This window comes from Lipotes vexillifer, unplaced genomic scaffold (assembly GCF_000442215.2).
Source record: "Lipotes vexillifer unplaced genomic scaffold, Lipotes_vexillifer_v1.1 scaffold916, whole genome shotgun sequence".
NCBI lineage: Eukaryota > Metazoa > Chordata > Mammalia > Artiodactyla > Lipotidae > Lipotes > Lipotes vexillifer.
Window position 1 is genome coordinate 6415673 of NW_006798383.1, and position 14394 is coordinate 6430066.

General features: G+C 40.1%; 1 protein-coding gene across 1 annotated transcript; it reads right to left on the reverse strand.

Moving 5' to 3' along the window:
- Positions 1 to 10669: 10669 nt before the first annotated feature.
- LOC103089154 (arf-GAP with coiled-coil, ANK repeat and PH domain-containing protein 2) lies at positions 10670 to 13028 on the reverse strand. Its single transcript, XM_007470449.1, has 2 exons — positions 12802 to 13028; positions 10670 to 12711 (listed from the first exon to the last, which is right to left on the reverse strand). Exons 1-2 carry the CDS (start codon positions 12951 to 12953, stop codon positions 10731 to 10733), a joined length of 2133 nt encoding a protein of 710 aa, XP_007470511.1. The 5' UTR covers positions 12954 to 13028; the 3' UTR covers positions 10670 to 10730.
- Positions 13029 to 14394: the final 1366 nt, after the last annotated feature.

The following is a 14394-nucleotide window of genomic DNA, read 5'->3' on the forward strand; positions in this document are numbered from 1 at the left end:
CCTAGGTGCTGAATGGTAGCCTTAGGTACTGAAGGATCAAGTAGATGACACAGAAATACTAGAACAAGTGGAGACATAGAAATAAACTTGAAGTCTACTAAACTGATGAAAACATACCTTCTTGTGTGTGATGAGGATCTGAGTTTCTTTATGAAACTTGATCCACTTCAATGGCTCCTCCTTCTCTACAGACTTAAGGCAATCCCTTTGAGCAATCATTCAAGGCTCTCTGCATTTAGCCAGTTATCTGTGGTAGGTAGAATAATAATCCTCCTACAAAGATGCTCTCATCATAATTCTAGAACTTGTACATACATTACTTAATATGGCAAAAAGGACTTTGTAGATGTGACTAGGTTAAGGACCTTGGGATTGAAAGATTGTCCTCAGTTATTTGAGTACGTCCAATATAATCACATGGGTCCTTAAAAATGGAGTATTTTTGCTGGAAACACAGAACCAGAGAGATGGCAGAATAAAAAGGACATCACCTATTGTTGTTGGCTTTGAAAATGAAGCAAGGGGTCATAAGTCAAGGGATGCAACTAGCCGCTAGAAGCTGGAAAAGGCAATGAAACAGATCCTCCCCTAGAGCTGCAAGGAAGAACTCAGACCTACCAAAGGCTTGATTTTAACCCAGTGAGAACTTCTAACCTACAGAATCGTTAAAAACATAAATTTGTATCATTTTAATCCTCTAAGTTTGTGGTAATTTGTTATAGCTGCTAAAGAAAAGTAAAACACCACCCAATACAATGTTTATTATTTCCCTTGAAATTTTTTCTCCAGCTGCTGGTAAACAGACTATGCACACCTCCAACCAAATATTTTTCTTTCTGGAGTTTTGTGCTTTTTCTCATGGTTTTAGCATTTGTGACTTTCCTGCTCTCTCTGCCTTTCCATTTGATCCTACATTTCCTTTAAGGTCCAAAGTCATACCTTCTTTATTAACTTTGTTCATATCACACAAAGAATATATGTGTGTTATTCAGACCTTCATAACACTATATTTACCATTCATTTCACCTTTATTTATAAACCCATATTGTTAGTATTGTTTTTCAGTATATGACGCTTCAAAAAAAACACATTTTTAAAAGGCAAATACCATCTTATAACATTTTAAAATTCTAATTATGCCCTGAAGGGAGAAAGAGTGGCTGTGCATTTAAATAACATGTACATTTGCTATAAAGCCTATTCATCTGAAGGCAGAAGTCTAATTTAAAAAGATATTTAAAGATAAAAAAAATGAGAGGAAAATAACATTTTATGACAGTTATTTGTCCAGAAGGGGGAAACGATGATGAATTTCCACTATACCTCATGCTCTAATCAGAGAGGAGAAGAATAGTGGTTAGAAGATTTGCTTGAGAAATGACGGAGGAAATACAAGATCTTGACTGGATATTTCATCTCCTAGACAGCAAAGGAATCTAGTAGGGCAGTGGTTCTCCATCAGGGTAACTTAACTACTAACAAGACCACTGACAATATCTGGAGACATTATCATAATTGGGGAAGGTGCTACTAGCTTATAGTAGACAGAAACCAAGGATGCTGATCACCATCCTACAATGCACAGGACAGCACCCCACAACAAAGAATTATCCTGCCCCAAATTCGATGATGTTGAAGTTGAGGAACTTTAATGTATGAAAACTGTGACTTCGGCCTAAGATAGATGATAGATAGATAGATAGGGATGGATGAAATAAGTGACAGAATTTTTAATGGACTTTGAAATGACAGTTAATTGTGAATAAAATTAACAATTTTACTTATGATGCTCTAGTACATAAGGATGTAAAGCCTGTTATCAAATGACCAGCATGAATTTTTAAGTAGGCAATTTTTAAAATATTTAGGTCATAGGAATGATTCCATGGCATTTCACTCTGGAACGAAGATGGCTTGAGAAGATAGTAGGGCTCTAAGAAATATTCTGAGCATGCCATTGTAAAGTACCTCAGTGAGGTAGAAAAGAGAAACCAGGGTGGTTGCGTAACATGATCTTTGATGAGCTCAAATGAATGATATAAAGAAGGAAATCATGATAAACCATAATGATCACTGTTAGCAAAACTAAAGCTAATTGTAAACAGTACTGAGAAAATGACAGCTTCAGAAAAAAATCAATTGTTTTAATGCTGGTTATTGACAAGGTAAACTTGAACTATACAATTCTTACATTTTCTGTCTTCTCTGATGAAGAAAACTATATGCAAGTAATTATGGTAAATGGTTGCAGAAGTCTAATGTCGGTGAAGAGACTGAAAGAAAGTGTAACAAGTCCAGGCTCAGCTTTAGAAGAACTGCATCCTGGGGTGCTGAGGGAAATATGTGTTACCTGAGCTACAGCCAGATTCTTGGAAGAAACAGATAGAATGGGAATGATGCAAAGAAACTGGAGATGGGCAATATCTTTTTTAAGACTCAAAATGAACCGGGCAGATTTTACAACCTTCCAACTGCCAAGCCCTTTGTAATTTCCAGGAAGACTTCTAGAGTGATGATATAATAGAGTAGTTTGTGGCTATTAAGAAGCAGAAATGACTGGGTTTGTTAAAGGCATGACTAATTGAAAGTGAGCGATATCAAACTAATCACATTCCACTTTTTATAGAGTTAAAAGATGGTTAAGTCAGACATCAATGTATACATGGTATAGCTGGATTGCAGTAAAGCACTTGAAAGTCCTCTCTTTCTATCAGTATATAAAGTAGAAAAATGTTTGAAATTGGTAAAACTTAGTAGATTCACAACTGATTGAAGCAGCATACCCAAAGAGTAGCAACTAACGAATCAATTCCCTACAGGGCTTGGTTCCCAGCCTATCCCAAACAATATTTTTATCAATGACTTTGCTAAGGTGTTAGAGGCCATATTTATCAAATTTGCATTGACGTCAACCTGAGAGTGTTTTGAATACAATACATAAAAGAATCAAGATCTGGGAATTCACTGGCAGTCCAGTGGTTAAGATTCGGTGTTTTCACTGCAGTGGTCAGGGTTCAATCCCTGGTTGGCGAACTAAGATCCCACAAGCTGTGCGGTGCAGGAAAAAAAAAAAAAAAAAATCAAGGTCTTAAATTAACTAGTTAGGATTACAGAGAAAAACATAACAAATATTCATAGACCTATAACGTATCAAAGTTGGAGAAAATTTTAGTCGAAATCTCCATTTTATAGGCAAGGAAACTAGGGCACAGAAAGGTAACTTTATGTTTCAATAGTTCATATATGGATTTACAAGAAGATAGCAAACCTATAGGTTTGTAGGAAGATAAATATGAAGGGTTGATTCATCAAAAAAAAAAGAAAGGAAAGAAACAGGGTTGATTGTCTCAAGCAGCTATTTAAACTTCAGTAAGTTGTAGCACTAGTAAATATAGCAGAAATAAATAAAAATGATTAGGAAATATCAAAAAAACATCCTGCCATTCCATTCTGCATGAATAAAGCTGTAGTTAGTGATGACAAAAAATTAACCAGTTCCAGATTTCTTTGCCTTACTTGCAGTACATTTTAAAGGTATAATACAGCTATTTATAGACACTAAAAAGAGAAATCAGTTTCTCTGTATGCTGAGGTTTTTGTCTCTGAAAAATGATCCATATGGGACTGATTCAAGATATGAAGAATGCCTTTATAAGGTAAACAGATGTGCTAGGTTAAAAAAAAAAAGAAAAAATGAAACTTTACTGTTAGCAATGTTTATTATAAAAATGAAAATACACTGTGAAATTCTAGGTTCCTGGGTAATGTCAATCAAACTATGCAGTGGCATAAGAACTTGCTGTTAGTACCAAATGAAGTCAGAACAGATGAGGGTGTAAACTTATTTAAGTCAACGAGTGTCAGTCTGCTCTTAAATGAAAAAAAAAAAGGCATATATTGTCATCACAAGAACAAGAGAAAGTATTGGTGATAGCCTGACTCAAAGGAAATGACTGACACTTTTATGGCTATTTCAGAGAATCTCAAACTAAAGGAAACTCAATCTGTGAACCCACAAGAATGGAAAAAGAAATCTCCTATCACCAGCTCACAGGACTAGGACTGGAAGGAACTGAACATTAAGGACAACAGTGGTTATACCTGCTGATATAATTAAATATTTATTTCAATTTCATGGTTATAAGTCTTGATGAAATTAAATAACTCATTTAGATGTTTCCGTCCTCATTCAACACATTTCAGTGCATGTTTACCACATGAGAGGCACAGTGATATGTGCTAGAGATACAAAGATAAATGAAGTTCAGCTCTCACACCCAAGGATTTACTGTCTTTTAGGAGACATAAATCTCCAAAAATATTTTGCAATGAAGTATAATATATCCTATCAGAATCGAATCTACAAGATAAATGGTGATCTAATGGAGGGAGATTATAAACAGATTAATGGAGTAAGGAAAGGGTTTCCTAAGGGAGAGACAGAATAAAACCAGCCATTAATAACCTCAGAAAACTGTTCTGGAGCTTTATAAAAATGTTTTCTTAGAACAAGAGAGCTAAGTTGACATTTGTCATGATACTGGGGTATTACTTGTTAATCTTACCTGAGTTTTATTAGGTAGAACCATAACCATAAAATCTAGAAATACCCAAGTCCTGTCCCAACATGCATCTCCACTCTCAGCTTTCTAAAGACAGCTAAATACAAGAAGAAACAGTGCTATCTTGTATGTATATCTGTGTACAAGAAACAAGAAACAGTGGTATCACAATGTACAATAGCAATGTATTATAATAACCAAACTCCAAGTCTATTTCCAACCCTGTGTAAGAGGCCTGCTTCCCCCATTGAGCTGAAACATGCATCTCAGGTATTGCTATACTCCAGCCAAACACCTGGAGTGAGACAATGGAATGATGGTCAGATCCTCACCGGGGCTGGATCCTCTCAGCACTCAGAAATACAGAGCCTGAGAGAGCTAGCTACACCTACGCACAACAATCACAGCCATGCAAAAATCAGACCAATTCATAGCAAGCCCTCCTTGTATAGCCTATATGAGAATGAGGACAAGCGTGAACCTATCCCAGGTATTTTTGGAATCCCTTCCCTCAAGGAGAACGTCGACCAACAGAAGGATGGCACTCTAAGTTGTCAATTGACAATGCAACTTGGAAGCACATTCCCCAAATCCTGTGTCCTACAATGTATTGATACTTGCACGTTTTAGTCTAGAGTGGAAATATGAAGAATTCCCCATTCTTTTTTATATTTCTGATAATCTAGGACAGCATCCTGTAAAATAGCAGTTTGGGGTCTTTTGCTATTTATATAACACACTTTAAAAAAAATTTGAATGGTGCCCAGATGAAGTCATCTGCTTTTAAACAGTTTTCAGCTAGGAGCATTAATAAATAATAAACAAACAAACAGCAACAACATCCCCTACCAAGTACCAACATGATATGCCACAAAAATAATAATTTTAAAACCAAAAAATTAGGAAAGGGAAATTTTAAAGAACAATGTTTCAAATGAATGATAACAGCATTAAGAAGGATTGACAACATCCTCATTTTGTTTACAGACCAGTGAAAGCAGCACCATAGACTTATGGCCTGAATATGTGTATCTGGGGAAAACTGCTCTGTAAGCTTCATACTTTCTTACTCTTAAACATACTGTCTCGAACAAGCATCTTAAGAATTTTGGAAGTTGTCATACCCTAATGCTTAAACACAGGAAACTATAGCACCCCATTTTTACTTTGACAGAGGGAACTGTTCATTAAAACTCACTACTGTCACTCAAATTGTGCATATCGGAAACAATTCTTGAATCGATAGATTTATATCCCTTCATACAAATCTTCCAAATCTCTTCAAACCTTACCTTCTCAGGCCTCAACTTGGGTGACATGGTTGGCAGGCAAGGACAATGACTTAGCATCTGAGGAGACTTGTAAGAGTGTGCCTGCCTTCAAAACCCCTTAGAACCATTTCAACCATTAGAGATTACTTTGCTTTTGTGAACATCAAAATATTTTCCATGGTAAGAAAATGGTGAGTGCCACATTAGCTACAAAATTAGGGGGCCTGCCCAGAATAATGAACCTTGAAACTGTTTTAAAGTCAGAAGAAGGAAGTATTATGTTATAAGTATATGGCAAAGAGCTGTTTTAAGAATAATTCCCCAAAAAAAACAAAGTTGTCTTAAGAAAGATTTATAGCAAATTTCATTATTCAAAACAAGGCTCTCAAGATCCACTGTTCCCAATCAAAGTATTAGCTTTTAGTGTTCTAGTCAGAGCGACAGTGGGGAATTCACTTTATCAGGATGACTTTATGTGTAATTAAAACAAAAGAGCTCATGAGCAACCACTTAAAGAAAGGGACTGACAATCCTTTGCTACACTAAGGGCCTCTACCCCGAAGGAACTGCCTATGTTCATTAGGTCTTGAAGCCATTGCAAGGCTGGTATTCAGGCAGAATTCTGCAGACAGAGAAGATTTCCTAAATATTCCCCTCTTAAGAAATAGATGGGGGCTTCCCTGGTGGCGCAGTGGTTGAGAGTCACCTGCCGATGCAGGGGACAAGGGTTCGTGCCCCGGTCCGGGAAGATCCCACGTGCCGCGGAGCGGCTGGGCCCATGAGCCATGGCCGCTGAGCCTGCGCGTCCGGAGCCTGTGCTCCGCAACGGGAGAGGCCACAACAGTGAGAGGCCCGCGTACCGCAAAAAAAATTTAAAAAATAAAAAAATAAAAAATAAATAGATGGGCTTCCCTGGTGTTGCAGTGATTAAGAATCCACCTGCCAATGCAGGGGACATGGGTTCGATCCCTGGTCTGGGAAGATCCCACATTCCGCGGAGCAACTAAGCCCATGCGCCACAACTACTAAGCCTGCGTGCCACAGCTACTGAGCCCATGCACCACAACTACTGATGCCCACATGCCCTAGAGCCTGTGCTCTGCAACAAGAGAAGCCACTACAATGAGAGGCCCGTGCACAGCGACGAGCAGTAGCCCCTGCTCCCACAACTAGAGAAAGCCCGCGTGCAGCAAGAAAGATGCAACACAGCCAAAATAATTAATTAATTTTTAGAAAATAGAGGAGTCTCCCTGGAGAAGTTCTTGTCATACATCATTCTCTTCAAGCTAAGTTCTAAATATATTTGCTATCTGCAAAAAGGGACTAATAGGATTTTAGCCACTGAGCTGGACATTATGGCCCTAGTTACACAACACCAACTTGGTAAAAAAAAAAAAAAAGTCAACTAAGGCTTAGCTTATTTGGATTTAAAACTTGACATTACTGTCCATCACTTGAAATTCAATAAGGCTTGATTGAATTATACATTATTGTCCCATTCTTTATGCTTAGTATGTGTCTATTAATAAGCCATCTTTCTTTATAATATAACTTCTGTATCATTTGCCACGTTTTTAATATACAGGTGGATTCTACAATCTGTTAAGGTCTAAATAGCTACCTTGCATGACTATAAGTTGTTATCCCAATTCTGCATTTAATTTATGTGGCACCTTTTATTTCCCTCAAAACTCTCATTATTACTTCATTGCCATCTGCTAGAGTCATTAACTAGGCATCATTAAACCCACATCTTGTACGCAAATCAATTAAAAACTTGTCCTCACCATAAAACAGAAAATTCCTTTGAACCTCTGACCCTGAAGTTAAGAGCCCATACTTCTCTTCTGAAAGTAAGGTCTTTTCAAGCATATATAATGCCTCTACAATCAGTACTGCTCCTTTCACATGTGTCCTATATAGTCTGATAGAATGAGCTGTTTTTCATGCATCATTCCAACCCATCCTATTTTAGAGACATCAGCATAGACTTCTTTGAATCCCTGATGCAGGCTATACTATACTGGGCTTGAAGAAGTAAAGAACAATAACAATTCTGCCAAGATATATCTATTTAATGGTGTTACACAAGTAACAGCTAACAGCTAACTGCTGGAAAATTGCAAAATGGGAACTCTGTTTTAGTCAAAATCCCAAACATGAACTGACTCTTCCCTTGAAAGAGTCCAGAAGGAAATTCTCCCATTGGTAAATACTGGCATCATTGGTAGAGGCCACATGACAGCAGTGCTCCAAGTTCAGTTCTATCAGAACAGGGATAGACACCTAGATGTAATAAATTCTACTTGTGTGAAAGAAGAATGACACAAAAGAATATAAAGTATATGATTACATGGACATAGAGTTAAAAAACAAGTAAACTGATTTGCAGTACCAGAAATCAAGATGGCGGTTGCCTTTGTGGGGGAGCTAGAAAATTATGGTCGACAGAGGACCCTAGAATGCCAATAACGTTCTGTCTCTTGATCTGCATGGTGGTTACAGGGGTGTGTCCATTTTATGATAATTCATTGAGATGATAATTTGTGAATTTATTTTTGTGCAGGTTAGGTTTCATGTAAAAGCTTTAAAAAATATACACAAGTGCCTAAACCCACTTCTAACCAACTAAATCACAATCTGTAGAGCTGTAGCCCAAGCATTGGTATTTTTTTCCAAAGATCAGAGTGTTGACTATGCATCTTTTGCTTTCCCACCCCCTGCCATTCTCTGATTTATACCCTGGGAGGCTGACAACTAAAAACTACATCCCCCCAACTCCCTGACCCTGTGCCCTCCCACCGGGTTGAGCCAGTGGGGGTGGGGGAATTAGCAGAAGAAGGGAAAGGATACTGGCGGGTTTGCCCCCCCCGCCATGCTCTCTCCCTGCACAACTGTGGTTCTAAGTATGGCAGTGTTTCCCATGGTGGCCATGGCAATGACTTTCACTGACCTCAAATTGCATCATTCTCCTTTTTGCCTCTTTTGCTCTGGAGTACTAATGGTGCCTGAAGAGTCTGGGTCCTGGTTAAAAATTTATGTGCGATATTTCAGGCCTGACCATAGACAATTACAGAGGCTTTACCTGACAGACCTCGCGGGGGAAGCAACCCTCCCTCCACTAGACTCAGTGCACACAAAATGCATTGCAATCTCTGAAGGGAGTTGCAGTCAAGGACTCAGGTCCCTCTGGCCAGTCTCACTCTTGTACATTTGCATTCCTAGCCCTGGCACCTTTATTCCTAGGTCTCTCTTTATCCAAGGCCTTGGGCAGATGTCTTCTTCAGTTGTATCTGTGAAGACCTCTTTATAGAGGAAGGACAGGAAAACCTTGAAGACACTTTCTCTGCTCTAACTCAATACCCAACACTTTTTCACTGCTAGCCCTTCCCTCTCACCATCCTTTCCCCCTAACACCCCAACCTAACTCCATTAAACTGCCAGAGCCTTTGGTTTGGAACTCTCTCAGCAGTGAGACACCCTCCCCCCAACCTGTGCTGCTCCACTGACACCTGACCAGCTCCCATACCATGGGGACAAACAGAAGAGCAGGAGTCTGCACTTTCTCCAGCTTTACACTCTCTTACTTTCACCTTGCAGTAAGTGATTGAAGTCTTGACTCTCATTTTTGGCCTGTTGTTTTAGCTGGCTACTCCAACACCTGGAAGCTCAGCACTCCCTCTCCCAGATCATCACAGTGTCCCGCTGCAGGTAGAGCTGATGCTTCACCACCCTTTGGTGGTTTCCTTCACCTTGCCCGAGCCTCTCTAAATAGTAACTTTATCAAATTCTTTTTAGTTATTTTCAGTGAGTATGCCATGTGTCCTAAGAAGCTGAATGATGCACACCCTGAATGGTTCTAATATGCAGGCAGGGTTGAACAATCTGATATAAACATTGTGTGGTGTTAGACGGAATAAGCCCTTGATCTTTGTATTAGTTTCACAAGTCTGACATAACAAAGTGCCACAAAATGGGTGGCTTCAGCAACATACATTTACTGTGTCACATTTCTGAAAGCTAGAAGTCCACAATCAAGATGCTGGCAGAGTCATGCTCCCTCTGATGGCGTTAGAGAAGGATCTAATGCAGGCCTCTCTCCTACCTTCTGATAACTCCTTGCCTGGTGGCAGTATAACTCCAATTTTCACATCATGTCTCACTGTGCCTGTGTCTGTGTTCAAACTTTCCGTTTTATAAGGATACCAGTCATATGGGATGAGAGGCTCGTCCTACTCCCAATATGGCTTCAACTAAACTAATCATATCTGCAATGACACTGTTTCCAGGTAAGGTCACGTTCTGAGTTATGTGGGACAGCGGCAGGGAGTAGAGGGTGAAGACTTCAACAAATGAATTTGGGGGGAGGCGACAATTCAACACACAACCTTGTAGAGGAATGATTTCATAATAAACTTTTGTTCCTTTTTTGTTTTTGTTGTTATTTTACATTTCTTCCTTTGGGAAAATGAACTTAACAGATGTGGTTCACATGGTGCTGTTGTCCCTCACGGGCTCCAGGTGGAACCTATAGCCCAAATCTGGTTAATCAGAATACTCCTGGGAAAGCAGAAGCAAGAAGAACTGCAATCCTGCAGCCTGTGGAACAAAAACCACATTCACAGAAAGATAGACAAGATGAAAAGGCAGAGGGCTATGTACCAGATGAAGGAACAAGATAAAACCCCAGAAAAATCAACTAAATGAAGTGGAGATAGGCAACCATCCAGAAAAAGAATTCAGGATAATGATAACAATGATGATCCAGGACCTCAGAATAAGAATGGAGGCAAAGATCGAGAAGATGCAAGAAATGTTTTTTTTTTTTTTTTTTGAGTTTTCAGATGTATACTTTAGGGAGTCACCAGATTTACTATTTTCCCCTTCTTAAAAAAATTCAAAATTTCTGTGAATCTTGCTGGAAACGATTTAGTTTCTCTGGATTATTGGATGCCATTTGGGAGAAATCACGAAAAATATCCTGGTAAGTTTCATCACCTGGCTGTCCATAAAGTCCTTCTGATTCCCGCATCTCTTCATTCATTCTCGCTAAACGTAACAAGGTCACTATATCAGCATTGGCTGCTTCCACAGCTATACTCAAAGGGTCCTTCCCTTCTTCATCAGTGGCATGTTGATTGGCACCTCGTTTTAGGAATAAACATACCTGCCCTGTGTGCCCTAAGACAGTGGCATGGTGCAGTGGTCCCCGCCCTTGCACATCTCTCTGGTTCACATTAGCACCATTCTGAAGGAGAAACTCGCATGTCACCAAAGAGCCCCCTAATACAGCCTGAATAAGTGGTGTTGCTTTGTTTTCCTCAGAATTAGCCCAGTTCACATCTGCGCCATGAGCCAAAGCTTCAGCCATTTTAGGAAGACTTTTTTCATACGAAGCCCTATAAAGCTGGAGTCCTGGATTAAGATGTTGAGAGTCGAGAAACACAGAAGAATCCTGCCTTTCTGTCTCTGAACTTTGGGGAGATGCTCTAACTTGTTCACTTGGCCCAAGTTTAGAAATGCTCAGCCTCTTTTCTTCACAACTTTTGGAGACAATCTTTTTTTCCTGCTCAGGAGGTGATGATGATATAGAATATTTATCCACAAATTTTCTCTCCACGTATTTTGCTCTGATATACGCCTCTTTCTCCTGTCTTTGTCCTGGTTGCGGTTTCTTTCTTCCCATTTTTTCCACATTAGCTTCATAAACTCTATTCATAACATCATTCCCCAACTCACACATAAGCTTTAAAAGTTCAGGCTCCCAGGTGTCTAAAGTTAAAGATCGTACTTTTGAAAAATGAACTCCAAGACTCCGGTGAATCCCAGAACACTCGATACACAGGGTGATGCCCAGGTTGATGCTGGCCCACCGTGGGTCTGCCAGACCACAGTCACAACAGCTGGCATTGCCAGGAATACACTGGACTCGCTGCAATGCACTTTCTCCTTTCAATAATTTATCTTTTGACTCATTTCCAGAATCCAGGCTTCCCGTGGATGGAGATGATTTCTTATCCAGCTTCTCTGATTCATCACCCTTCTCTCTATAAGCAGTAGCAATACTGGTCTGAACAGCCTTAATCCATGCCTGGCGCAGCTTTTCAGAATCTGCCTGAAGCATACAACTTTTTGTTGGAGAGACCACCTCAAAGCAGAATCGTCGTTCTATGTCCTCACAATGTTTCACTGTACAGAGCCTTAGATCTTCTACCACCACAGTGGGATTATCCTTAAACTTTTTCTGGTAAACCAACTGATTATTCTGTATTGAAAACCAGCGTCTGATATGATCGGGCTTTTTCCTGTTCCAAGTTTTGAAGGCATTGCTGGCTCGTTTGAACAGATAACCTTCCATAACAATGCCATTTGCAGCATCTACATTATATTCTAGCTTAGAATCATCACTGGAGAAATCCTTTTGTTGAATGGTGGAATGTTTTTGCTCCATTTCTCTTTTCTCCTTTGCTGCATCCACAACCAGTCGATCCAACTGTGCACCAAGATCCTTCATGTAGGGCCCAAGTTCACTAAATAGATCATATCCTTGATGAAAGAAGGCCAAATGGGCATACATAAAGGATAACATTGATTTCAGGATTTCTGATCTCCTTTTTGATTGAAGGACGTTAATCTGAAGTACGTAATCTAGGGCTATATGTCGAAAACATTTTCTTGTTGCTGTCAGAATGTTTGTGGCTTCTTCAACTTCATGCTGTTTGTTTCTCTGTACTTGGGCATTTTTTACTAATGCGTTTTCTTTTTCTTCACTGACTTTTTCAAACTGCTTCTTGGCATCTTTGAATTTTCTAAGATCTTCTTTGACAAAGTTCTGAAGCTGTGCCTTAATCGATCTCTGAGTTTGGTCAAATAGGATCTCCAGCTTTGTTCTTCTTTCTTAAGATTGTTTTGGCTACTTCGGGTCTTTCGTGTTTCCATACATATTTCAGAATTATTTTTTCCAGTTTGTGTGAAAATTTATCATTTCTTGAAGACTGTCAGAAAATTTGGTCAAACTTGTCTCAACTACAGCATCATTGCTAGAATACTGTGCCAGGTCTCGAATCCCATTCATGAACTGTTTATTTGCAACACAAAAGGCTTTTCCAGTATCAATCATTGCAATACATAGCTTCACAAGCTTATCAAGTTTCAGTTCCAATTCTGCCACATCTCCTTCTACTTCTTCCAAAGCAGCCCTGCCGGGGCGGGCGGGGCTGGGAGCTGAGGCTTGGGCTTCAGGTCGGAGTGCCGGGGTTGGCGGCGTGAACACAGCCCGCAGGGGGCTAGTGCACCACGGCCAGCCCGAAGGGAGTCCCGGGAAAAAGTCTGGACCCGCCAAAGATGCAAGAGACTTTTTCTTCTCTCTTTGTTTCCTGGTGCGCGAGGAGAGGGGATCAAGAGCGCCGCCCAAAAGAGCTCCAGAGACGGGCGCGAGCCGCGGCCAAAAGCGCGGACCCCAGAGACGGGCATGAGACGCCAAGGCCGCCGCTGCCCCCACCAAGAAGCCTGCGTGCAAGCACAGGTCACCATCCACCCCCCGCCTCCGGGGAGCCTGTGCAGCCCGCCACCGCCAGGGTCCCGGGATCCAGGGACAACTTTCCCGGGAGAACGCACGGCGCACCTCAGGCTGCTGCGGCAAGAAATGTTTAACAAAGACTTAGAAAACTTAAAGAACAAACAAAGAGATGAACAATACAATAACTGAAATGAAAACTACACTAGAAGGAATCAAGAGCAGAATAAATGAGGCTGAAGAACGGGTAAGTGACCTGGAAGACAGAATGGTGGAATTCGCTGCTGTGGAACAGAATAAAGAAAAAAGAATGAAAAGAAACGAAGACAGCCTAAGAGACCTCTGGGACAACATTAAACACAAAAGCATTCACATTATAGGGGTCCCAAAAGGAGAAGAGAGAGAGAAAGGACCCGAGAAAATACTTGAAGAGATTATAGTCAAAAACTTCCCTAACATGGGAAAGGAAATAGCCACCCAAGTCCAGGAAGTGCAGCGAGTCTCATACAGGATAAACCCAAGGAGAAACACGCTGAGACACATAGTAATCAAACTGGCAAAAATTAAAGACAAAGAAAAATTATTGAAAGCAGCAAGGGAAAAACGACAAATAACATACAAGGGAACTCCCATAAGGTTAACAGCTGATTTCTCAGCAGAAACTCTACAAGCCAGAAGGGAGTGATACACTGGTTCTTCCCTTTCATCACTTTAAGTATATCATGTCAGTATGATATACTTAAAGTGATGAAAGGGAAGAACCTACAGCCATGATTACTCTACTGGGCAAGGATCTCATTCAGATTCAATGGAGAAATCAAAAGCTTTACAGACAAGCAAAAGTTAAGAGAATTCAGCACCACCAAACCAGTTCTACAACAAATGCTAAATGAACTGCTCTAACTGGGAAACACAAGAGAAGAAAAGGACCTACAAAAACAACCCCAAAACAATTAAGAAAATGTTCATAGGAACATATATATCAATAATTACCTTAAACGTGAATGGATTAAATGCTCCAACCAAAAGACACAGGTCTGCTGAA

Excerpts from the sequence above, each read along its gene's own strand:
- LOC103089154 (XM_007470449.1), bottom strand. The coding sequence starts at position 12,953 with ATGATTGATACTGGAAAAGCCTTTTGTGTTGCAAATAAACAGTTCATG. Across the intron at positions 12,712-12,801 it reads GAAATGATAAATTTTCACAC|GATCCTATTTGACCAAACTC; the intron begins AAACTGGAAAAA and ends AACAAAGCTGGA.